Consider the following 26,451-nt stretch of genomic DNA (forward strand, 5'->3'; position numbering starts at 1 on the left):
TACTAGTTGCTCTAATAGGGGCAACAGAGTTGTGAATTGCTGTTTGCTTGAGTTACTAAGCAGGAAAACAAGAGGACAGCATCAAAACCACAGGTGAGCAGATTAGGAGATGAAGCCTCAAAATGTTTGAGGTAATAAAAAAAGCCCCACATGGTCTGGACTGTCCCTTCTTCAAGGGTAAAGAATATATCCAGCCGCAGTCCTTCCTTAGGGCAGCCTTCCCCAACCTGGTACTTTCCAGATGTGCTTCATTACATCTCCTGGCGTTGCCCCAGCCAGCTACACAGGGCTGAGCAAAGCTGTCTTAGGCCATTGTGCCTCGGAAGTCGTGTCTGCCTTCTTTTTTCTTTCAGCTGTGGCTCAGATAGACTGGGAGGAGGGAATGGCCCAGTGCTGGATTCCCAGTCCATGGGAGCCAGGAGCTACGAGGCGAGTGCGAGAGGTCTAGCCGGGATGCTGTTTCAGGAGGGGGTGGGAAGCTGGCGAAGGGCTGATCAGCTGCAGAGTCAGGGGAGCAGCAGCTGCCAGCAGTTTGTGACTCACAGGCTGGGAAATGCTGGCAAGCGTGAGAGAGCCGAGGCAGGGGGCTCTGTTCTCAGGGAGACGAGCGCCAAGAGCCTGCACCATGGCTTCTCAAATAGGCCTGCTCTGGAAACAGGAACTGCCCCATGCCAGCTCAACTGTTCTTCTCTCTCCTATTTATCTGGTCTCCTTGGCAGCTCTGCCTGAAAGGGCAACTGTTTTGCCCCAAGATGGCATCAGGATTTGCAGGTCCTGATGGAAGGGGGAGGTTTATTTTCAGCTACGCAGCCCCAGCCATCCGAGGCCTGGAAGGACTACCCATATAGACGCAGCTGGAGGCAGGGAGCAGGAAAAAGTAGCAGCTGCAGCTGCCTCAAATGGCACTGAGGAGGGGAGTGGTGAGCCGTGGAGCACTGTGTGGTCCCAGACTGCGATGGGGCCGAGCTGGTGGAGCCCTGGGGGCTACATGGCCATTGGCTCCCTGATCCGACGCTACGATGGCAAGGAAGGCAGCTTTTTGAAGAGGAGGATGGTACAACACATGCTGCGGGACGGAGGCCGCACCGCTTGTTGGCCTGATAGGACAGCCAGGAAGGAGGGCCTGAGCTAAGTATGGGTGCCTCGTACTGCCCTATAGGTTTGCTTGAAGCCCATGTAGGGTTGGTATGTATAGTCTTGTGCACCTATTGGCATTAGGTCCTACCCTTCTTTAGCTCCGAGATGAAGAAAGTCTGGGGCTGATGACTGGAGTTATGAGCTCCTCTAAAGGTACTTCTGGAAGGACCTCCCTCCAGTTCATGCTGGAGGAGCCACACTTCATTCATTCACCTTGTATGGAGCATCCATATTGTCATCAAATTATGGTATCAATCCAATAACTCCTGTGTTCTCTTGCGTCTCGTTTTAGAACACAACACACTCCTCCACAAGTTTGTTGGGAAAGGGCAGAATAGGTGTGTAATCTCCACAGGTATAGATAACCTTAGTGATACTTTCCCACTTTTGAAAAAACATGGCTTTGACATGTGCAGCCACGTCACAGGCAAGTGAACCTGTTGCCATGCATATATGCACAACAGTGCTTAAATGGAAAAGCATCTCAGTGCACAAACATTAAAAATGTGTTTTTTAAATGCTACTTTTCTGCTGGGTGCTATTTTAACCCTTTCCCAATCTGGAGCGGTGGAGGGGTATTTTACTTTGTGCTAAATAACTTTTTACAGTGCAATTTTATAGTAGTCTGTTTCTAAGTATAGCCCATTGAGTTGCATAGGATTTAACTCTCCGTATGCTTCTTACACAACAATAACCCAACTGCTGTGAAAATGATCACAAACTAGTTCCTAAGTATACAAAAGTACAAAGTCAAGAACGAATTTTAAAAAGGATAGAAAACGACATGCTCAGAATCACACCTTCTTCACCTGTGTTGCTATGCCATGCCCACACATGTGGATGAAACATAACAGGATGTACAGACTATACCTCCCCTCCCCAAGTGTGGAAAGTCGATTTCAATTCCATATATAGCTTACTATAGAACCATAGAAACATACTAGGCAGCCCAATGGGGTGCCAACATTCCAGGATCAAGTGCTTATCAGCTGGATTGATATCGCCTCCATTTGAGGGGATGAATGGAAAGCTGTCAGATCTCCATAGGGGCATCTGGCCCATATGCATGCAGATGTATAAGGAAGGAAATAAAGAAGCAACAGGCATTAAAATAATAATAAGCAAATCGCATCTCAGTCAACTCTCAGTCATTATCACTATGCCACAGATCAATACTAAGGCACAAGGTAAAAGAACTTTGTGTTTCTCCAAAGGTGAGAGAAAAGCTAAATATAAGCAAATCTCTGTGGAGCGGGTGGGAAAAAGCTGCCTCTGTCTAGGGAGACAACAAAGTGGAGACGTGAATTGACTAGTGCATTCCAAGACATAATGGAAAAGACACATCATTACTGAAACTATGAGGAGCAACCAGGTTTTTTGCATTTCTTGCCAGCTCACTCTATAGGTCTTCCAGACACGCCACATTGTGCTGGGTTTAGACATTACAACAAGCCACTCTGCAAACAATCCCCCTTAAAGAACCCAACAAGAAGCAGTGTGTCCTCTGGGTGGCTTGGAACCACTAAAAAACCCTGCAAAGGAAATGGCACCATGTTAAGACATCATGGCAAGCCATCCTGAAACAAGCAAGGCCATGGTGCAAACCAGATCACTGAACTGAGTAGGGTGGGAGGAAGGCACTAGGGACCTGATCTCCAGTAGTAATTGTATTGTCTCTCCGCTATTTGGGGCTATATTTAAATGTGCTTAACTAGCTCTCTTCTGCCTACCTGCATCCCACTCAAACTTCACAGAATGTACAAGTGACTCTGCTGCTGAAAAGACTTTTACCCTATCTTTTCATGCTTTCAAAGGATATAGCAATCCATTGGAACAGTCCAGCACCAAACCTAATTTTAAGAAGCTATACAGACTAAACAAATGAAACTTCTGTTAATGTGCTTTGGCAAATTTGCACAGATCTCCCCAAAAGTTTAAATAAATTAAATTTGTCGGCCCAAAGGTGCAAAAGAAAAAATGCTAAATATGTGCACATCTCACTAAAGGTGCAAAAAGTTACAAAATAAACTTCATGGTGCTAATGAGTGCATTTCCACTCAGTGGAGGAGCAGAGCAGACTGCTGAAGCTAAGCTGCAAAGGTCCACAGGATACATGCCAGGAGTACACAGGAGGACTAAGGGGAAAACAAGCCACAGCAAACCACAGAACATCTGATCACAGGTTAGCAATTCAGCAACCAACCCACCATAGCTTATTTTCAGGGTGGTTTATTTAGATATATAAACCTTTCCACATGCTGGGCAATATATGTCTGCTGACCTTAAGAAGCTTTCCCCAAATAACAACTATATCGCCCAGCAATGCCCTCTGCAGATATCAAAATAAACACCACACAAGAGGCATTCACAAAGCCTGGAAAAAATTGGTGGGGCAGAGGGGACCGGTACAAGCAAAAACTACCATTTCTTAACATTTTTTTTCGAAAGCATATTTAAAAATCGCTCATTGTTTAAATGGTTTCTATCATTATTTCTGCCAAACTCGTAGCAGCAAAAAGGGGAATTCAAGGGGAATGACTTGTCCAAAGCCACCCGATGAGCGGCCGAGTCAGGATTTGAAGCAGGAATTTGCAGATATGACTCTATGATTTTAGCAGCATTGGCTCTCCTTTCTTTATGCAAGCTGTTTGCAAGTAAGCCAAGCCACGTGGGACATTTTGACAAGCTTTATGCTATTAGACAAAAAGGGATTTGGAGGGTAGGTGCAGGCAATGGGTCTGGGAGGGACTGAAGCGTGTGTGTGTGCATGACACAAAATGACTTTGGGAGGGGTGGCATGTCTTACAGGCACGGCTGGACATCTGTCAAGGACCAAAGCGGTGCCCCAATGACAGGCATCCCCCAGACTTGCTCCTCCTCTTCACCGGTGCAGCCTCCTTGTTCACCTGCCTCTTGCTCTACCCAGAAGGCCATGGTGGGAGGGGGAGGAGGGGGAGAGGGAGGGGGAGCGGGTGCCCCAGCCTGCTTGCTCACTGGCTGATGCCTGCCAAGCAAGCCACTGGTCCTAATGACAAAAAGGAAGACGAGGAGAAAGAGCAGTTGGTGCAACTGGGATGCTCAGTGAGGGAGGGCTTCTGCTGAGGATGTCTTTCCAAAATCTGGAGCCAGTACTGTTTATAGGGACAACAATCTGGTATAGGGGCAAAAGCCATTGAGGCTGCTTCATATGTCAACTGAATGTTGGAATTATAGGGTGGATAATGGAATGGGTAGCAGTGGGGAATTCTGGCAACACATGAGCCAGATCTCCTGGGAACGTGAGAGTTCTGTTTTCTTTCTTCTAAGCCCTGAGAAGGCCTCAGAACAAAACGCCCTTTCAGGTAGGAAGGCTGGGTTCCTGGTTGGCACTTTTAAGGCAGATCTGGATTTAGCAGCTCTATAATGATCACCTTAGTCCTCACCAATCTGTACTTAGCTTATAGGCAAGCCTTGCCTCCCAGGTTCTCAAAGCTCCAGTCCGAATACTTTCCCCACTCTTAGATCTGACTTAACCCCTTCAAAATGTCCGGAAGGGACTTCCCTTGCCAGTGCCCAAACTCTCACCCTGACCCCAGCTGTGGGGAGTGGCCTTGGCCCTGCCCTTGTAACCACATCCCCATACTCATCGCTAAGGCATCCCAAAGGGATTAGCCAGAGAGCGTGGGCTGGCTTAAAGTGAGGAGCACTTCCTGCTTCTTGGCTGGATGCCTCACCAGGCACTCGCCCACGTCAAATACCTAGGAATAATGACTAAAGTCCAGGCCCATTGCCCATAGATAGCACACCATGCTTTTTGCAGGTCCAGCAAATCACTCACATAGCCGCCCTCCCCGCCCCCAATAGGATCATATACTTTTAACACCCATGTGACAGGCAGAGATTCAGCAGGTGATACTTCGCTCAGTGTGGAGATAGCCTTGAATATCCGTTCATTCTGTTGCTAGAGGCATAGAAACTGTGCAGGAAAAGAGGTAACAGGCTGCTCATTCATAGTGGCACATTTTGGTAGATTTAGGCCTTGCTAGGCCTAACCTCATATGGTGACTTGGAAGTGGGGAACGTGCAAGGGGGGGCGGTCCGGTGCACTTAGAACAAGGAATGTCCTGCCTCCATCAAGGCTATCACAGTGGCCATCTCTTTAGCAGCCATCTATCTGGTATTATTGTGCAAGGCAGTCACTTGTCATCACGCAGCATTGATGACCAACAGACAAGAGAGTCACATGGTAACCCTACATTGGGAGACACTATTCTACAGAAACTTCCAATAGTAAATTGGAGGATGAGCTATGCAAAATAATTCTTAGACAAACTATCTACCCGAATGAGCAATGCAATATGGGAATGCATTAGACTGCATGAACTACATTCAGTGAAGGAAAAAGCAGATCCACAGGTATTCTGTTCCTATATTAAACTTTGCATATGACTACAGACTTGCATGAGCAGTGCTGGTGCTTATGTTGCTTCTCCACTGTCTTCTCAGAGGCAGCTCTCACATATCTAGTCAGTGTGAGAAAAGACAGGTGCTGCATTAAGGTTTGCTGTGCCGGCAAAATGGGGTCAGGATGTGTGACCCACAGCAGGGGCTGCTTGCCCAGAAATCTGAAGGCTCAATTGTTTATGAGCAAAGCCAGAAACTTTATCGCCATAGATTTTACTCATTTGAAATATTAAAAGAGGGGGTTCCTCCATTTTTCTAATACATGCATGTAGTATAGTGTTTCTATATTCTGATTTTATAGTTTCTGTGTTTAGGTTTACACCATATTTGTAATTTCTGAATATATCCTTGCTTTGCTTGAATTTCCCAATGGTTAGTACTGGACATGGAAGCAGAGTAGCTCAATATGCTGCGTGTGAGTTGTTCTTGTTTGTTCACCCTCCAGGGCTTGTACATTGGTGTTGAAGCTGCTGGTGTTGAGCTGATGCATGAGTGCTGACAAGGTCACAGACTTATATACCAAAGGGTTCTGTATGCGTGCCAGTTACCACCAGGTTTCAAAGCCCAGTGACACATATACTCACAATCCTTTGTTTCCTGATCGGTGTATATATGTATATTGCTGTATTTGTAGCAAATAGTGCCACACTCAGAAGAAATATCCAGGTATGGTTTCCAGAGGTCTTCCATGGATGTTCGCATGAATGCCAGCTTCTTCCCTGATGGAAGCAGGGAGCTAATATGTACCCATCAGAGCTTCCAGATCAAGTGGGGAACTTTTTATGCATCCAGATACTGTGTGTGAAAGCATATAGGTGGGCCATGCATCTGCTAAAAGTGTGTTCTTTCTGCAAGTCTGGTGTCTATGACAAACATTCTAATGAATTAGGCTTTTTATTAGATTGCATTTAGGTAGAGTTTCAACAAAGCACATGTATGGTGTTATTATACACATTTTGCTTCCAGATTAATGTTTATGTATTTTATTTGCAAAGTAATGCATTGGACAGGATAACACCTCACTAATTAACGGAGTGTTCACCATTGTGGAGAGGTTGCTGAACTTCACACTGTCCATCTGTTTGTTGACACTCTTCTCTCTCCTTCCCTCCCTCTCTCTCTGTCTGTCGTGCACCTAGCAGGAAGCGGGTTGATGGGAAACGCACCTGCCTCGTCCTTTATGGGCAGCTTTCTGAGCAGCAGCTTGGGCTCAGCAGCACCCCCACACCCCACAGGCCCAGCATCATCCCCATCTGAACCAGCCTTCCGTGGCCCCCACTCTGGCACCTCCCAGATTTGGTTTTCACACTCCCATGAAGGTAAAGAGGGTTGGTGGAAGCACTCTTCTTGCCTGGGGGTGGGGAGGGGAGATGCTGAATGTACAGGGGATTCTGTGGAAAAGAGGGAACTGTGCTCCAGAACTCTTGTGAACCTACTTGCCGGGCCTGTCTGTGTTCTGTGTGAGAGACTAAATTTTCAAAAACTGTAAAGTTTTCTAATGGCCTGAAATTATACATGGCAAAGGTGGATAACTTGTGGCCTCCTGGATGTTTATGCCCACATTTTCTATCACCTTTCAGGCTAGGGCTGATGGGAGTTGTAGGCCAAAGCATCTGGAGAGCCACAAGTTGCCCAACCCCTGATGAATGGGTAAAGGTGAGCAGAGATTTATAGCTAAGGAGAACTTAATTAAGTAGGGTCAGGTAGGCACACAGAGTTGAAAAGCTCCATCTCTTGGGACACTGGAACCTTTTGTAGAGACTGCCTAACCAACTTCATATTTATCGTGACAACCATGAGGACTAGAAAAATGATTTCTAAAAAAGTCAACTGAGATCCTTTAAATTCTGTGCCAGGTACCAGAATCCAAACAAAAATTTTATTTAGATTAAACAATAATCCTGCCTAAGGAGATTCCTTTCCTTGTGAAAGGAGGTAACCGGTCAGAAACCTTGCTTCATAAATGTTGAGCTTAATGTCATATTGCTCTGCCCCTGTTCTCAGGAAGCATAGAGGAGAGGGATAACAAGCCCCAACTGCTTTAAATTTTGGTTGCCTTCTCTGAGGATATTGGCTACTTGGAGATATTCAGGTGCATCTCTACAATTCCATCCCCCCACCGCCATTTTCACCAACCTCTGGCCACAAAACCAGACACTGTTCCTGTTTAAACTGTTCTACTTCATGTAGCACAGAGGTGGGGATGTTTTCCTTTTCTGTGCAGGCAAGATGTTGGAGAAAAAGGTTGACAGGCTAAGCACAAGCAAAGAATGGGTATTCCCCTACTAAGGTACCCTTTTGCCCAGCAGCCTTCCTGCTTTTTCGTTCTTTTTTTTTTAAAGACGAGATCTTTTGGCGAAGAGTTTGGGTAAGGCGCCTGCCACGTGCCTGACCCATTCTAGAGAGCTGGGAGGTTCCCCCTCCTCAGCTCCATCACTGCCCCTCACTCACTGCTGTTCTGGCCCTGAACACCCCTCACAGCCAATGCCCTTTCGCCTCTCATGCTAGTCTGAGTTGATCCGTGGAAATGAAAGGCCTGCCGGTGTTTTGCATCGTGGCCCCCGGAGAGCCCCCCCTCTCGCCCGCGGGCTCCCGAAGCGCAGCCCCTGCACACCCCCTACGATCCCATCGCGGCAGCGCCGCGGGGAGGCTGGCCGCGTGGCCCGGCCCGGCCCCCCACCCCGCCGCCCGCGCCGACTCGCTGGCCGTGCTCCTCCGCGCGCGCTCCCCGAGCCTTTTCCGGGCCTTTCCCCGCCAGCGTGCCCGCCCGCCTCCCTCCTCTCCGCGCGAGATGCAGAAAGTTAAAGTGTGAGCGGCAAGGTGCTGCTGGCACCGTGCCCTGGCAAGCAGCCGACCGCTAGTTTGAACGGCTGCCAGCTGGCTTCCGGCACGCCGGGCTGCTGGGGGCGGGGTACACGCGATGCTGCCGGCATCACGCTGACGGGCGGCCTGTCGGGGCGGGGGGAGCACGGCTGGAAAGGCTGGTGTGCGGCTGACTAGGGAGATTAGTTGGGCAGACACGGGGAGGGCTGGCCGCCTCCTCCTGCTCCTGCTCCTGCTGCTGCTGCTGCTGCTGCTGCAAAGAGGCGCGGAGGAACCAAATGGACAATAGGGAAGATGGCGAGAGGGGAGCGAGAGGGGAATTTTGCGACTTGGCCGAGACTCAGGTGCTTTTTGCCCCTGCTCAGGTTCTGGCCTGGGAAGTTCTGAGTCACAGATGTGAGGGGTATGGAAAATATTTTCTTTGGATTCACTTATGTGCCATGTCTGAGGAGATGTCAGTCAGGATTATGTAGGCTAGTTCTAGCTATTATTAGTCCTCCATACAGGGCAAATATATTTATATATTTGTTTTTGATATGCAAAGTATTTTCCTTTCCTACTTTTAGGCATTGTATTATATTAGGAGGGCAACTATATACCTATCAATATAGTTCAACATCCTTTAAGAAATGATAGTATCCTCTCCTCAATTCACATAATCACCAAATTAAATTCATGTTTTCTGAGGGAAATTATATTTGTTTAAATCTTACCGGTTAAGTTAATCATGGCAATATTATCCCCTCCTTTTTTCCAAAGTCTTTAGTTTAAAATATTTTCCTTGATGCTCTAGCAAGAGGCACTTCAATTGTTTAAACAGTACAGCATTATTTATTTTTATTTAGTTTTGGTGGTGTTTTTCCTCTCCCCCATTTAATGCATACTGCTTCTATGGTATTTAGAGTATTACTTAAGTGAGTCAGTAATTTTACAAAGGAGGACACCAAGACTGACTTGCATTTATAGATGAAGTTCTTACCTTAACTCAGGCAGGAAGTTTGTATCTGGAAGAGTTGGGAACTGAACCCCTCAGCTTTAGCACCCAAAACAAAACCCTGGAGCTAGTAGGCACTGACACCAACTTGGTGGTTTTGGTAATGCTTGCCTTGGCATAGCCATCAAAGTGCTTGATTCCCCACTGCCTTCCTCCCAGTAAAATCCCTGGTGGCGGCATTTGACACTTGACCCACACACAGACTGGCAGGAAGCCAGGAAGATACAATCCTACTAAAGGTTGTAAAGTCAATGGCTGTGTAGATCTCATACCTATCTGGTAGTGCTGCACAGGCAAGAGATCAGGTATATGATAGCGTCAGGTTATTCAGCATCTTGGCTTTCATTTTAATATTTTAAAGAAATGACATTTCTAGCCTGTATGATTGCAGAGAACATCAGACTGGAATTCAGAGACTTACTCGCAGTGTTCAGGATGTGAGTCTTGGTCTCTGCTTCTGCTCCTGGTTCTTCCCTCATGGTATTCATTGCTCACATGCATATCAATCCCAGTTAACCTATTCTCTCTATTCATTTCCTCAGCCCCCTCCAAAACATTGTTAAAAGATCTTTGCAAAGCTGAAGCCTTGAATCAGAATAAGTTATTGCAAATCCATGCACATGTGATCTAAATTTTTTATTTGGCTTGCAGAGTTTTAGTCACCTTGGTGAAGAATTTGGATTCATGCTGGAGTATTTATTTTTCCACAAGAGTACATTCCAGCCTCATTAAATTTCTGGACCATTTCCCTTTGGGGCAGTGTCCCCATTATGTAGCAACCAATTTGTTTGTTCCCCCCCCACACCAAAATGTGGATCTAATATTTAAGACATCCTTGGTAAGCTTTGTGGAATATTCAGCAAACCCATGTCCATCAGAATCCTCTAGTGCTCATGGGGCAGTGGGGTGTTCGGTTCCTCTGAATCTCCCCCTTCCCTCACACAAGCCTTGCTTCTGTCTTTTGCAGTCTCCCTCTGGGAGTTTCTTCTGTCAAGCCACCACCAGAGGATTTCACTGTTGTGGTGCCAACAAGTGTGTGAACTACCTCCCCGCTCACCTCCTGATCCCCTGCTGCTTGAAACCCCCTAATTTCCCCAAAGTGGATGTATCAGTATGGCTGTAGCAAAAATCTGACCCAGCAAAGTGCTTTGACTCCACTCCCAACAAAATTATGTTGACTTATCCATAGAGACAAATTGGAGTAAGGGCCCAGCCAGTGACCTGGCTTCATGACTACTGCAATGTTGTTGTGACACTAGCATTTCATTCTTCACTGCCTCTTGTTTTAGCTCCAGGTTACCCGAGGTTCTCTGGGAGCTTAGCATCCACTTTTCTTCCCATGAGCCACTTGGATCACCATGGAAACAGCAATGTCCTGTATGGCCAACACCGTTTCTATGAAAGCCAGAAAGGCAAGTGTTGGAGCTTGGTCAAAATGTGTGACACATGTATAGGGGTGTCCTCAATGATCAGGAGAAACTGCTTGGAATTAGCATCTCATTGAAAATCAAGATTCAGCAAGCAGTTGTTCAAAGGGGAGGGGAAAAGGAAGAGAATTTATCTGTGACTGAATTTCTCTGATGTCAGTTCCATCTTACTATTACATTTTCCAAGTGGCCCCTGGACAATCACCTGTTTCAGTCTCTGCTTGACAAGTAGATGTGGCGGGAACTATTTTAGCATGCAGACAGAGGGGGATTCACCCCCAGAATTGTTTGAGCCACATGTAGCCATTTGGATTTTCCTGAACATTTTGAATTGAGAAATTTTCCAGAAAATGTTATTGTGCAAATTAGGCTAACTTGCATATAGTGGTTTGCATTGGAAATTTTTCTCTTTGCATCAGAAAATGTTCTGATGCCCATGAAAGTGATCTAATTTAACATTTTTATTTCATTTGTATTTAGTAAACAGTGAAGTTTTTGAAGAAAATGTCCCATGTTCATTGTTTTGACCCAGTTCCCTATAAGCATTTGCCCTGAAATATTTGAGCAAAACAAAAATCACATTTATTGTGATATAAATAGTATGTAGAAATTCATATTGGAATACTTCTAAAAATTAAAACACAGTAGCATGTACTTCTCTTTCTTTTTGTATATTTAAAAAATCCCAAATGTTCTATTTAAGAAGTTTTTAAGAAAACTATTGACATGCTAGTAAATTTTAGCAGTCCAAAGGACTATGTATGGTATGGTGAGAATTGCTCATCTGTTTTAACAGAATTCAACTCTCTTCCACTGAGGTCATTGGAGCATCCTCAGTTATGCTTTCACTGCATCTTAATCCCATTTCATGCTGAGACATACATGTATTTCAATGGCATATATGTATTCTCTCTCATAGTTGTTGCTACAGATAATCACAGGACACAGATTAATGACAGGTTTGTCTAATATTGTATTTGCAGTTGGAACCCTTTCATTGTAACTAATGAACTTATGAAATGGAACATTTTCAAGAGAAAAATTAAGCACTGGAAAAATTTCCACCCCACATTCCAGGCATGGGCAACAATAATGACTGGGAAGTTACTGGGGCTGCGACACAGGATGTTGCTGTCTGGATCATTGTTCCCTCCCTAACTACTTACCTCTTTCTCCAGACAATTTCTACCTGCGGAACCTTCCGGCGCAGCCCACACTGCTGTCAGCCAATCACAACTTCCCCAGCATTGCTCGGGCAGCACCTGGTCACCCGATTGGTTCCTGCAGCCGTGACCGGGAGGCTGGCCACGGGCAGAAGTGCCACAAGGACTATGAGCGCTTTGTCCTGTCCAAGGACAAAGGGGCCAAGGGCGAGGGCAAAGAGAGAGCAGCCGACGATGAGGCCAAAGAACGGCACAAGCTGGTCATGCCTATGACATCGGAGGGGACCTGCAAGGAAGGTGCTGCCCAGCGAGGTTCTTGTGACAACCGGCCCAAGCATCTGCCCTCATGCCTGCTGAGTTCCAAGGTATTGAATGGTGACTCAGGCAAAGCTGTCCTCCCAAGCTGTGGTGGAGGAATCCTGCCGCGTCACGCTGGCGCCCAGAGCCGCTGTGCCAAGGAACTCGGCCACCACGAGCCTCCCCAGTCCTACAGTGAGTGCCTCGAGCGACGGCAGATGCTGCATCACTCGGTCTCCTACACTGTTCCATCTAGTCTGCCTGCTGGGCCCCCCGCTCTGAGCACAACGACGGGCAGCTTCCCCTGCCTCCAGCTTCATTCCAGCCCCGACGGGATGTGTCCTCTGCAGGATAAGGCCAGTCGGGAGCTACGGATCAGCGGGGCCACGTTTGTGCCTTCTGTAGGCCACTTGACTGACAAGAGCCGCTCTTTCCAGGTGCCCTCTGAGCCCTGTGAGGGCAAGGAGCGTCCCCACGACATGGGTCCGGAGCACCCACCCACTTACGGAAACCACGCTTTCTCTCACCTCAAAGCAGAGGGGAAAACGGAGCGGCGGCTGGATTGGCCACAGAATTCCAGTGCCCGCCTCAAAGGCCTAGAGTACCTGAACAGCCCCGGCTCTGATAGTCATTTTGGTAGCTTGTCCCACCAACCTAAGAGTGGGCACTTTGAGATGGTGCCCCCTCAGGACTGTGCCCGGCCCGGCCCTCAAGAGACGCTGTGTAAACTCAGCCAGTCCTGCTGCACTTTAGACAAGGCCCCCAAGGAGCCGCCAGCACCCAGCACCCAGAAAGTGGCTCGCATCCGCCACCAGCAGCACTTGCAGACGGAGATGGAGCAGGCAGGTGCCCATGCAGAGCCGAAGCGCAAATCCATGGAGCTCAGCTCCCTGGGCTACAGCGGACCACACCTCCCCCCATGGCCGGTGCAGGGCCAGGGCCCTCCGTTGCCCATGGCAGAGGAAAGGAAAGGCTCCTACCTGGACCCTTTCAGCAGCAGCCTCCAGCAGGCCGCACTCATGACCCAGGGCTCCGTGCTCACCCAGGAGATGCAGACGCCCCCAGACGAGGTGTCAGCCATGAAAAACCTGTTGAAATACAGCAATCAAGCACTTATTGTGGGCCAGAAAGCGCCATTCGTGGGGCTGGGCAGCCTCAAGGGCAGCTGCGCCCACCAGGATGGGGGCAAGTTCCTGGGGGCCAAGGGACAGCAGGAGCTGGAACGTCCAGACTGTGCCCGCAGCAGGGACCATGAGCTGGGCCATGGCGACGGCGAGGTGCGTCAGCCGCCGGTGGGCATCGCTGTGGCCGTGGCTCGGCAGAAGGAAACACTGAGCCGGCCTGAACCAGCCTATGGATCTAGCTCCAGTCGGCAGGGCCGGGCTGCCATGGGCCTCAAAGGTAATGAGCCAAAGTGTGTAACGCGGTAGGCAGCACGGAGGCCCACAGCCCCATAAGGCCGCTTTCCCCAACTTCCTGCAGTTGCCTTAGACTACAGCTCCCAGTATTCCTGGCAATTGCCCATGCTAGCTGCAAGGGCTGAAGTTGTAGTCCAAAATGAAGGGGGGCACAATGTTGGGGAAGGTTGCCCTAAGGCTTTAAAGCAGGGGTCTCAAACTCGACTTACCTGGGGGCCGCTGGAAGTAGAGTCTGGGTGAGGCTGGGCCGCACCAAGTATTCCACCACCGTGGTGGTGGTGGGCCGCTCATCCCGCGGCCGGCCCGGTCGACGCCGGCACTTTGAAGGCCGCAGGGCCCCTCCCTCGTGCCCGCCCGTCCCAGCAATTGGCCTGCGGGCCACGAGTTTGAGACCCCTGCTTTAAAGGATCACTGTCTGCCCCTCATTTCCTTCCAGCTCTAGGGATTACATCCCACACGGGCCTCTCTTTTCGATTGCAGTCCCCCTCCAGGTCATATCACAAGGAAGCGGGCTTCCCCGATTGGAGGGCAGGGGGACAGCACATGGATAGCGGCGGGAAGTATGCCATGTCGGGGGTGGGGTAGCCATGGGCCTTGCTGCCCACTTTAGCATGTGAAGTCCCTTTCCCAGTGACAGTTAGTGAAAGGGGCTTCTGCCTGCAGCCAGTTGCTAATTGACTCCTGGCTTTCTTCACTCCCATCAAAGGCCCCTCATTCCAGATTTTTTAGTACCAGAACCAAAGTGGGACCTGGGACCCCTTACCTGCTGTAGGTTCCACTCTCACCTAGCTGCACAGAATGGGAGATGAAAGCAGACGTATTGTGCTGTGACCTGCTTTCCCGGGCATCCTTCTTCTCTTCCACCTCCACTCTCTGTTCTTGTGTTCCCAGGAGAAAAGCCAGTTCTTGGGGAAGTCCTCCTGTACATGCTGCCAAAAGGTGTTATTAATCTTGCCTTCAATCTTGCTTTCCCCTGCTTTGCTTCCTGCAGCTGGTGCAGCACGGCCAGTGCATGTCATTGACCTGGATGCTGAGGAGGAACGGAGCCGACTGTGTGAGGAGCGCCTGGGGCTGGCAGGGAGAGACCTCCTCCTCCAGTAAGGATCCACTCCTGCTACACGGAATGGGGAGGGGGAGCAAACAAATCTTGAACTGACAGTCATACTTTATGGTTATTAGGCTGGGCAACCCTCTTGAAGGCACTGAGAAAGCCCGCCTGTATCTCAGGCTGTCTTGCAACTTCATGTCTACAAATGGCATTGGCTGTGGTGGGGATAGAGTAGTGGATTTTCCCACCAGAGCTCCAATGGTGGCCTGAGGGTAGACCTGTTGTTTTCAGAGCCAAGCTTCTTTTTTCTCTGGGATTCCACCTCTTCCTGAGTGGGAGCACTGAACGCCTTGACACAATAGATTTGTGAAGGCCTGTGTTGTAGTTCAGGGGTTGGCGACATACAGCCCTCTGGAAGTGTTGGCCTACAACTCCCCAGCCCGAGCCAGCACAGCCCATGAGGAAGAATGGTAGGAGTAGCAGGCCAAAGCTGCTGAAGGGCCACAGGTTGCCTGCCCTCGCTGTCATCTTTTGCTCAGGGGGGGGGGGGGGGGGCGAGGGGAGGTCACTCTGTCCCAGCTCACCTGCTTTTCTTTCTCTAATGTCTTTTGACCTGTCAGGGATAACAAGGACCTAGTGGAGTTTGCCCGTATCCACCCATCAAGCAGCTGCCCTGGAGACCTCACTCCGCACTTGATGATTGCAGGAAGTTCCTCGCTCCAGGCCAGCCAGTTAGGAGGAGACCCAGCAGCTCACACGCATCCTGCCCATACACACTGGCTGCCCCGGACACGCAGCCCTTCGCTTTGGATGGGTGGACACTCATACGGTCAGTGCAGTCGTGCCTGAAACCGAACCGTTAATTGGGCCTGGGCCACTGGCAGCCTTCCTCTTTGTACTCTGCAGATGTCCCTGATATCCTGCCCTGTAGCAATCAGTCTATCTCACACAGCAGCTTCGGTTTCCTTCAGGTCTTCCATGCTATTCCATCCTTGGTTTTTAGCCCGCACCTTTTCCTCCCAATCACTTTGCACACCACTCTAGTCTCGCTTCGTGCCCATTGTTTAAATGCAGGATGGGGATGTGGGATGTACCTTAGCCTCCAGCTTCCATTCCTACAAGGGCTGAAGGCACCCCAGTGTGATTGGCACTCGGGGCTGTTTCGTGTATTCCAAAATTCCTGCATGGAAAACAGTCCAAAATAAAGTGTAGAGTAACACCTGATCTAGCACATGTTCATGCAGCAAAGCCCTCCACATGTAAGCATGATTTCCTGTGTAGAATATGTGAGTGCGTGCGGTGGACCACCAGGATGGGCAAAACTGGATTCTTGTCTGTCCTGCAGTCCATGTGTCAGAGCTATTGTAGACTTGGGATAGATTGTCCTATCTGGGCCATTATCGCACTGGTAGGTGGAGACAGGTAGAACCTGTGACAGCACCACCCAATCCTCCTTATGGGCTCCTGACACACGATGATTCTCAGTTTATGACTGTGTGGAGTAAAATCACATACATGATACAACACTGCCTGAGGCGAGGAATTCTCACTTGTCTGTTTTGCCATGTACACGTGCAAGAAGAAGCGGTGGTCAGGAGACAGGTGGAGAGCCCCTTACTGGGGGACACATAGCAGAGCCAAAGCCCTCTTCTGGCTTCTGCAGGAGTGGCCCTTCCTGTATGCATAGAGGGGCCAGTGGATGTGCATTTTGGCGCTGCCGCCTCCACTCCCGTTTCCCCTGTGTTGATGGGAAGGTCTGCATATGGTGCCCCAATCACATATAGCCGGTTGTACTTAGAGACATTCACATGACTGGGGACTCTGATAAGCCTGAATTCCCAGTCATACAGAGCAGTGCAAACACATGCAGACAACTGAGCTTATGTTGCCTTTGCAGGCCTTCCTTGTTGACACGGGGAGCTTGGGAATGGGGTGGATGAGGCTAGATCATGTATTGCTGGCTCACTGCACGGTAGTGGGAAAGCTCTCCTTGGCAAGCGCCTGCGGCCCACCTTGGCAAGCCTTGCCCTGTAATGCCACCTCTTTCCCCTGGGATTGCTGTGTGCGTTGTCCTTTGTCTCAAGCACTTTTCCTCCCTCTCCCTCTAGGCATTGGGCACCCTGCCCTCCATCAAAACCTGCCACCTGGCTTTCCCACCTCTATGCCCAGTGCGATGCAGCCAGTCTTCCCCCTGTCACAGGAGCCACCTGCCCAGCTAGTCATCCTGCCCTCTGAACCACCAGCCCATGGGGCCCCCCACACACTGGGTAAGTAGCACCCAGAAAGGAACCGGCTGGAGCACCACAGCTCTGCAACAGTCTTTGTGGGATGAGAGGAACAGGGCTTGCCTCTCTGATGAGAGGAGATAAGTGTGCTTTTATATCAGGGCGATCTCAGATGCACTGGCTTGGTTTACCTCTCTGATTCACTGTCCTCTCTCTCAGCAGCTGAGGTGATGGATCAGGCATCTATTTGGCCACCCATGTATCCTAGCCGGGGGCCTGGCTCACACCTGCAGCACACCGGGCAACTCCCTGTCTACTCCCGCTCCCAGTTCCTGCGTCAGCAAGAACTCTATGCCCTGCAGCAGCAGCAGCAGCAGCAGCAGCAACGTGCAGCACAGGCCTTGGAAGTACAGCGGCACACGCACAGCCAGGTGGGCATGCAAAAAGAGGGCATCGCCACTGTGCCCCTTCTTGATAGTCTCTCTGCTGCGGAAGGGGTGTGTAACTGAGACTCTCACTGGGAAAGGAAGCTCCTGCTGCCGCCACCGCCATTTGGAAAACATGTATAAGCAGAGTCGAAGGGATAAATTATAATCTAATCTTTCCTTCTACATACAAGAAAGCCTGGACCACCCATGCAGTTGATTTAACACAGATCAGCTTATGCAGTGCAGACCACAACGTGACACACATGCAAAGCAAAATGCATTGCAGGAAGGTGAATACGCAGCTGCAGATGACTCACTCAAGCAGGCCTGTAGGGGAAGACACTAACACACACGCATGCACACTCACTCAGTAGCTTCTCCAGCCAATCTGACCTAGCAAGAAATCCCATCCTGGCTTAAGATGTGGTGCTTGGCCCTTGAAAGGGAGCAAATGTTCTCCCCTGATTCATCTCAAAGGAAGGCCTTTTGGCTAAGATGCACACTAGTCAACATCCTGCTTCTATCTGTGTGGTGCTGGTAGAAACCAACTCTCTTCCCGACTCCAGAGGATCGTAATGGGGCGGGGTGGGGGGGGGAGTGTCCTGATTCCGTGCATGTAGAAAGCAAGCATGGGACATTTTATAGAGTCCAGGGATTTCTGCTTCTCAAAGAGCTGCAAAGAATTTCTTGGAAAAGTGTGGGGCTGATACTTGGTGAGGTCTCAGAAAGTGAAAGCAGATGGCTGGGTAAAATTTCCAGTGGTCAGAGAACTGGATTAGGTCCTTTTCTCCTCATCACAAGCAGAAGCAGCCAAAAATATTATATAAAATTGAATGGTGCCTATTGGGTGAACTGCACAACTTAGCTTTTCTTGGAGCAGACTTTGTCACTCTGGGTCAGATTTCTGATTGTGTAAACAGGGGGATAAAGGGTACTAGTATAGGAAGTGCAAGATAGCGTTCATCTCTTCGCTGAGCCCATTGAGAAACTCCATCCCATCTGACCTCTAGGGGGATGCAGATTAAATAAATGGCCTTACCTCATCCTGACACTGGCATCAAGAAGGGAGTGGGAGGTCAGAGTTGGGGGCAGATAAAAACACATCAGGAAGAGGTAAGGATTTGGAAGGATGCACAAGTATACTGTCTGACATCTTACTCAAAACTTAATCTGTGAAACCTCAGGAGTACATGGCAAATGCAAATGCTGACAGTATCACCACAGTCAGGACCTACTGACATTCTGTGTGATGGATTCCATGAGATTCAAGCACTTGCTGACGGACCGTCTCTTTCCCCTTTCAGCGGAAGCCTGAAGAGCCACCCCCTGAGCTAGAGATGCCAGGCCCTGAGAAGCCACTCAAACCATCTCACAAAGCTGTTGCCTTAAATGCTACTCCAAAAGGCCTGTCTCCAGCTGCCGCCTGCTCAGCCAAGCTCTCTCCGTGCTGCCACCCACCCAAATGCCCTGCCCCGTGCACTTTACCTGTCTGCCCTGCTGTGGTGCCCCGCTCACCTGCTGTAAGTCCAGTGCCCTCACAGAACTCCACAGGTCCAGAGGCTGAGGACAAGCAGCCGGAGGGGAGACCAGCCCAGGACTATCCCAAATCACTGGAACCAGGTTGGGATCTGTGGCAGGCTGGACAAGGGGAGGGGGGCACTAGCAAATACATAGTATCTTTGCACAAGAACACAGTGGCTGTGCCTTGCTAAAACAATCCATTATTGATATAGCCACCTTCCCCAGCTTGCTGTCTCCAGATGTGGTCTAAAGCATTCTTCAACACTGGCAACTTCCACTGACTGATAGAAGTTGGGTGTGAAACATCTGGATGGCACCAGGTTGCAGGAGGACGTGATACAGGACAGTGTTCTGCTATGGGCAAGAACTCTGATAGCAGTAATGCCACCTGATTATTTGGAATCTAGTCGTGTTACACAGGATACGGCAAGCATGTTCCAAACCCTAGTCTTCAGCAACCCAGTCGTTGTGGTTATAGAGAAAAGAGTATGGGAAGTACCTCCTAAAACCTCATGGCTTGGAAGGGCCTCCAGAACAAGGATTTTTGCTGTTCAGGATGAGGACGTCAGCATCTCCTGGTCCCTAGTCATACTTCTTGTTCTTGCAGTCGTGTTACCCCAGCCCTCCATGCCATTTTTCAGACCATTTGCAAAAGATCCCATTGTGCAAGCACCAGTATAGGAGTGCATATGAATTTACATACTGTATTATCGTTAGAGGATTTGGAAGCACTGGCGTGCTCTCCATGGAGCTAGCGGATGAATTTGGGTCAAGTTACGTGGTTCATGGGTGCCCTTCATCTGAGCTTGAGACAAACTGTGGTTTGGTGATCCCAGGATTGCCCCAACAGGCTGTGTGATCTGTCTTTTTGCCTCAGCTTAAGCGCTTTCCCTTTTCCTTCCACCAGATCTTCCACCTGGTTATTCCTACCCTGTGGCTGGCCTGGGCTATGCATCGCCGTTACCCCTGGACCCAGCAGATCCTGACACTATGCAAACCGTTTCCACGGCAGCTGAACCTGAGCAGTCACGCACCTTCCCACCGGAGCAGGAGCCACACTGCGAGGCTGAAGCCAACCCCCCCAGTGGGGCTGGGGACATGGAAGTGGAACCCTCGCACCCTTGCCCTCCCCATCTCCTGGTGCATCCCCAGAGGCCAAACTCTACAGAACTGGCTAAGGAGACCCCGTGCTGCCCCCTGCTGGTCGGGGACAGCCCGGATGACTTGGACTCTGCCCCTCCAGAACACCAGGAGGCGCCTACGCCAGGTGCTGCCCTTCCCGGGCCTTCTCCAGAGGTGATGGCTGTGGAGGATGGCCCTGCTGAAGCCCTGGAAGATGACTGTCAGGTGGATGAGAGCAACATGGGCTCACCGGATGACCCATCTGCACATGCCGACGTGCAGGTGGCCCCGTGTGGCCTGGACGCCCTCATTGCTGCCAGCATTGACCTGGGCGAACTTCCAGCCTTGGAATCTCCTCCTCCTCCTGCTCCCCTTCCCTTGCCCTCTCCGTGCAGCTCAGGGATTCCTGGCATTGCCCTGCTCAGTGAGCTGGCTGAACTGGAACTCCGTCGGCAGCACTGTGATACTGCCACCCATGGTAAGGAAGGCAGGGGCTTTTTGAGCTCAGTTATAGATTTATTTAGAGATTGTGATGTCACTCTTCAGTCCAAAGGACTCTCAGAGTGCCTTACATATAATCAGTAAAGCAAGCCGGTCTCTGCCCACAGGGTGACAGTATAAAAAGATACGATGCACAAGGGAAAAGGAATTGGGAGGGAGGAGGAAAAAATTGAAGTCTTCCGTCAGGGCTGGCGGAATGTTCCTGCTTCCCCCGTTCAAGAAGGCCTGCTGGAGTGGCTGCTGGTGAGGACAACAGAGGGGTGGGGCCTCATGCCATGACTCCACATTTGTCTTGAGCCATGTGGCCCATTTTGTTGACGGATGCAAAAGGCTGCAGGCTTCTTCAGGTCAGGAGGATGGTCGGTTGCGCGTTTGCTCCTCCCATCTAAGCCACCACTGGAGCCAAACATCCAGGGTCAATGGAGGAATAAGGATCTTCTCTCTCAGGCCACTCTTGCCTACTGTCTGGCCAATGGGGAGGAGATTGCAGCTCCAGTGCTTCCCACAGAGGCTGGGATATGATGAAATTGGCAATCAACTGGAGATCGAGTTTGTTCACAATAGAAAGATGGTCCTGGGTCCGGAACCAGAAGTCCTGGATGCTTTTCCATGATGTTGGAGAAATGTGTGGGAAGTCTGTAACTTTGAGACCTATAGCAGATGTATTTGCATCCATGCTGGCTCCCCTTTAGGACCCGCTGTCCTACTGTCTTTCATTAGCCATCTTCCTCCCATGTTGCACCGAACAGCTGGTGATCAAAAGCAACTCCACATTGCTTCCAGGAATGCTCTGCAGCTCTCTCTTCCCACGTTGCATTACTCAGACAGCCTTGTCCAGAGCCACAGAATCATTATCTAGTTGAACTCTGCTGATGCCAGTCACTATTACAGCAGTAGCCTTCACTAACTAACTGAAGGTCACGGACCACCAATGAGTCTGTCCCCTTGCTGCCCCTTATTATCAGCTTCCTCACCAAGCAAGCAGCTGTTTAGAAAGTACTCTCTGCTAATTCATCTTTTACTCCCCTCTCTGTTTATTAATGCTCAGCAACAAACCAGAAAGATTGCCCACTGCCCATCCTGACATGCACATCTAGTCAGTTGAAAAGATCTCAGTTGGAATGGTTTGCAACATGAATGGAACAGTTGGTTTTGCCTCAGTCAAGAGCTTTTGTGCATGCCTGCCTGCATGCGCACACAGTTTTCCGCAGAGTGGCTGCTCAGTCCCTTACAGCCATGTAGGCTCATGCACCTATCAGTTAAATGATCCCCCTCTTGGTACCCAACCCTTCCTGGGCTCACAGAACAGTCTGCCTGCCTATGAAGTGAATTCATTGCAGGACTTGCTGTCTGGGGGCCACACACCAAGTGTGTCAGAATATGCAAAGCAGGCAAGAAAAGGGTGGTGAGTCAACCAAACATCGTTGTAGTTACGGCTGTCTGGAGGTTGAGACTTTCCTCGCCCAACCAGGTCAGTTTGTGGAGCGGCACACATGCTGCTAATTTCCCACCTACCTCAGTCATTAGAACAGCCTATTGGGCTGGCTGAGGGCAATGGAAGTCCTAATCCAACATACCTGGAGGGTGCCAGGTTGGGGAAGACTGCTCTAGGTGCCCTGTCCTTAAGGACTAGCTACTTGCAACAGCCACGGAGTGTGAGCCAAATCTCTGAAAGGCTGGTGGTTAGTGGTGGGAAATCTATGTGTGTGTTTCAGAATGGTCACTAAGGAGAGAGCTGATCATGAGGTTGCCTCTTCCTGGCCCTGGGAATCTGAGTGATTTTCCCCTAAGAGACATAGCATCTGGAGAACTGCTTAACAGATGAGAGAGAGTAGTTCTTGGGTCTGCCTCACTGCCACTGTTAGGATTGAGAGCAGCGCCACCCTTGATTTGGGCTCTAGGAAGAGAAGACTAATGCCTTTTCAGTCTTGGGTGCAAGTGTTGAGTCATGCTGAAAGCCATGTGGGAAGGGGTTCCTCAGGTCTGCACCCTGAATTGTGGTGGAGTAGCGATTTAGTGTGTGGGCCTGTTAATAGCGCCTGCAGCGCTTGAAGGATGCTCGCTGTGTCAAGCTGGGTTACCCTTGCCCCATGAGAGCTACCAGATGAGAACACATTTCTCTGAGAGAGGGTTGCCACACTCTCACTCTGCTGTCTCCTGCTCTGGGTTTTCTTAGTTCTCAAAACATGCATCCCAGTGCTTGAGCATCCCAAGCTTGCAAAAGAAAATGAGACTAATGAAAGTAGTGAAAGTCCTTTCTCTCTCTCTCTGTCCCTCTCCCCCGCAATACCTCTCTGCTGCTGTTTTAAGCCTCCCCATTTCCCGCCTCCTTGGTGGAGAGGTCTACACCAACCCACATGTGCAGATGGTTATCACCCCCTGTGGCTAAGCAAAGTCTGTGCTTTTCATCTGTACACAAACGGTTACTGCTCACACACCAGAACCGTTCTTTGCCAACAGTAGAACGGAAACCACACACAGGGACTCCCCTGCATGCTCTCTTGCACGTGTGTGTGGGCACACTCGCCAGCAGACATTTTTGTACGGAGATGCACAGCAACAACCCACTAGGGAGGGGCGTGTATGTGCTGCCTGTGTCTGCATCTCCGTGTGTGTATTCATATGCCTGCATCTACAGCTATAGATAAGACAGATCTTACTGCTTATATATTTATTTATATAAGTATGTACTATACACACGCAGAGCCAATTTTATCTGTGTCTCTTAATTCCCCTTTCCCCACCGCACATAATCTCCTGGCACTCTTAATTGCATGGCCGAGCAACCGTGTTCCCTTCAGAACCACCCCTCCTGGGGCACGGCATCTCCCTGGGGCCTCCCTCCAAACCTGATGCTATCTGATGAGGCCCTCTTTCCTTCAAGGCAAGACAATGCTGTCTCCGGCTTGCTGCCCCTTTGCCTGCCCCTTCACAGGCCCCCTGCTGAAGTATGTGGCATCCCAATAACTTCTCCTCTGGCTGGTTGGATGTGTGGTATGTGCCTGATATAAACATGACTGTGTGCCTGATGGCTTCAAACGGTGGTGTGCAGAAAAGAGGGAAGAGGAGAAACATGGCAGGGCTAGGCCGTGCTTGAAAACTTTGCAGCCCCAAAACTGCAAGTTGCTGTTCTAACAATGGTGACCAGGCAAACACTTCTGCCACACTTTCCAACCTTTGATAGCAGCTTTGGCGGCTAGACGTGTCTGAGAAGGGGGCAGAGCTGGGGCCTTGCCGGAAGAGGTTGTGTGCCACAGCCATGGGGACCAGCAGGTACGAGCCTACACTCAGTCACTGGGTGTTGTTTTCGAGTCAACCAGGGCACACGATTCCTATTACAGCGCACTGTGGGCTCTGATTAGGGCTTGCTCTTCTAAGGTACCCAGATAGGTCAACCTATCTCTACCTGTTGCCTTCCGTATATGTTGGACCACATTCCTGCCATTCCCAGACAGCAGCTCCACTGACCCTGCTGGATGGGAATGGCCAGAGTTCCAATCTAGCCTGTCTGAAGGACAACAGCAGGAGGCTGCTTACGGTCTAGTGACAGTGCCGAGGCATGTGATGGGTTTACTGCATGTACCCATCATCCACGTGTGAGCAATCTCTGCAGCGGCATCCTTTCTCTTCCCCACAGTGCTGGATGAAGACCTGGTAGCATTCAATCTGCAAAGCCTGGCTACCCTTGCTGCAGCCTGGGCCCTTGTTGAGGCCACTGGCCTGGAGAGCAGCCCTCCCGACCTCCTCAGCCTAGCAGATGCTGCACCGTGTGTGGACCTGCGCCCCCGCACACGGGTTTCCCGTCGCAAATATATCTGGACCCCCAAAACCAAGCCTGTAAGTATTTTGCACTGGGGCATTTCGCAGACGGCTTGTGCAACATATAGTCAACGTCAGATCCAGCACGGTGCCATTCCTGCCTGACCCTGACATACTGCAGACCAGACTAAGTCAGATGTGTTGCTCTGTTCTTTGAAGGCTGCAGAATTTTCCGCCATCTTATCTGATGGAGACTCTCCTCTGATGAAGGCTGTCAGCTGCCAGAGTGCAGTAGCTGAGACTTTGCGTTTCTCAGACCCAGCCCCCTGACAATACATCACTGGCTGCTTTTTCTCTTTAGGAGTCCATTTTCTCCCTTGAGCCACTGTGAGTTGAAGCTGTAGAACCAGACCATGAAAGTTAGAGCATCCTTCTCCATCCTGGTACCCCCATTTCCCAGATGTTTTGACTACAACTGAGGAGTTCCAACATGTCTTGGGGAGGGCACCAGGAAGGGGAATGTTGTGGTAGTAGATCCTGGCTTGTTGGCATCCGGAGGTCAGTATTTCAGCACATTCAAGGAGCAGTAAGCCTTCTGGGCCACTTCCTTCCCTGAAGTGTACACCCACTTCTCAGGTTTGGTTCACAACAGAAAACAAGCTCTACCAAAGGCAGGGATGCATAAATCAGTTTAACGCAGCATATATGCCACAGCCATTCTTGCTTTTCACCATGACGAAAATGCCTCCTCCTTCCTCCTCCCCTTCCCCTGCCACAGGTTTGCCCTCTGAAAGCAGCTATTGAGAACTTGGACACCCAGGAGGTAGAGATACGCATGCGTCTGGCAGAACTGCAGCGGCGCTACAAGGAGAAGCAGCGGGAACTGGCCAAGCTGCAGAGGAGGCACGACCATGAGTGAGTGTCTCTGCCCCTTGCCCTGCTTTCACAGCAGGGGCCTGGCCTATGTGCCACAAGCCCTGTGAGTGAGGTGGCACTGCAGTGAGAACGGGAGAGTGCAGGGCTGTGAAAGAGCTTCAGCCCGTTGCGATGGAAGGCCAGGCAAGCCAGCCACTCTCACAGAGCCTTCCCCAGCCTTGTGAGAGAGGCATGTGCTGACACCCAGTAAAAGACTCCCTAGGGAGCTGCGAGGTTGCATTGTGTTCACTGGGATTGTTGCCCGTAGGCGAGATGAGAGCTCACGGAGTCCAGCTCGACGGGGACCAGGGCGACCAAGAAAACGCAAGCACTCCAGCACGCTCGGCTCCTTGCGGCAGGGCTCCATCGGCAAGGGGGACAACAGGAAGGTCAAGTGAGTGATCTGACATGACTTGTGGGGGGCAGCGGGGGAACGTGCTGCAGCGCTGCGTGCGTCGAGCATGGCAGGTTTCTCCGAAAGCATAATGGCGCGTGTGTGTGCATAAATGAATGTGTGTACAGAACTCTGTGAGTATTGCAGTAAGGGAGAGTGGCGCCATATGCATTCCTGTAAGGGCAGAGCAACAGATGACACCGCGGCAGATTTGTGTAGTCAGATGTGGGTGGCTGCCAAGCACCTGTAAAGCGATGAGTAAGAGTGGGGGGACCCTTCCTTCCCCTGCTGCTCCCCACCTCAGTTGGGCTCATTTCCAACATTACAAACGTGGGGGGCTGCAGGAAAAACTGAAAAGCATTGAGAGGTTTCAGCACCCTGGCCTGCCCGATACCTTTCAGCTTGAAAGCCACCCATCCTACCCTTCTGCACACATGTGTGCATGCACACGCACACAAACAGAATTTACAGGATCTCGACACTGCTCAGGTTTGCTAGGATGGTTACTGTGAATGAGGAAAAGTATTGTGCCTGCAAGGGAGCGGGAGCCTGGGTTTGCACAAATATGTTACTTAAAGCGTATAATTGTGCTCTGGGGAAGTATGCATGCATATGTGACCATATGAGCATTTCAGACATGGGGGCTTGTCTTCTTATTTTAAGTCCTGAAAGCAGTATGATTTTTCTCATGTAACAGAATATAACACTTGGTCCATACATACATTGCTCTGTCACACTATTCGGTATTTGTATATTGCAAAAGCCAATGGAATTACCAAGGAATTCTACTGTGTTCTATTGTTATTATAATACAAAAGTCTGTGTGCACACACGCA

At 50.1% G+C, this 26,451-nt stretch overlaps 1 protein-coding gene across 5 annotated transcripts in view; it reads left to right on the forward strand.

Annotated features, from left to right (window-relative positions):
* Window positions 1-26,451, forward strand: part of BAHCC1 (BAH domain and coiled-coil containing 1) — a 93,627-nt gene that overhangs the window by 45,313 nt on the left and 21,863 nt on the right. The window contains exons 2-13 of one of the 5 annotated variants that reach the window (XM_044456435.1): window positions 6,720-6,899; window positions 10,687-10,809; window positions 12,003-13,685; window positions 14,694-14,799; window positions 15,371-15,579; window positions 16,859-17,017; window positions 17,195-17,406; window positions 18,708-19,023; window positions 19,832-20,524; window positions 24,185-24,384; window positions 25,085-25,221; window positions 25,490-25,615. In XM_044456435.1, coding sequence (XP_044312370.1) covers window positions 6,720-6,899; window positions 10,687-10,809; window positions 12,003-13,685; window positions 14,694-14,799; window positions 15,371-15,579; window positions 16,859-17,017; window positions 17,195-17,406; window positions 18,708-19,023; window positions 19,832-20,524; window positions 24,185-24,384; window positions 25,085-25,221; window positions 25,490-25,615 — 4,144 coding nt within the window. Of the gene's footprint in view, window positions 1-6,719; window positions 6,900-8,688; window positions 8,807-10,686; window positions 10,810-12,002; window positions 13,686-14,693; window positions 14,800-15,370; window positions 15,580-16,858; window positions 17,018-17,194; window positions 17,407-18,707; window positions 19,024-19,831; window positions 20,525-24,184; window positions 24,385-25,084; window positions 25,222-25,489; window positions 25,616-26,451 lie in introns of those variants that run through there. The other 4 variants (XM_044456436.1, XM_044456437.1, XM_044456440.1 and 1 more) reach the window with 4 other exon arrangements.

The sequence above is a fragment of the Varanus komodoensis genome, unplaced genomic scaffold (assembly GCF_004798865.1).
Source record: "Varanus komodoensis strain SLA01 unplaced genomic scaffold, ASM479886v1 scaffold84, whole genome shotgun sequence".
In the NCBI taxonomy this organism is placed as follows: Eukaryota; Metazoa; Chordata; class Lepidosauria; order Squamata; family Varanidae; genus Varanus; species Varanus komodoensis.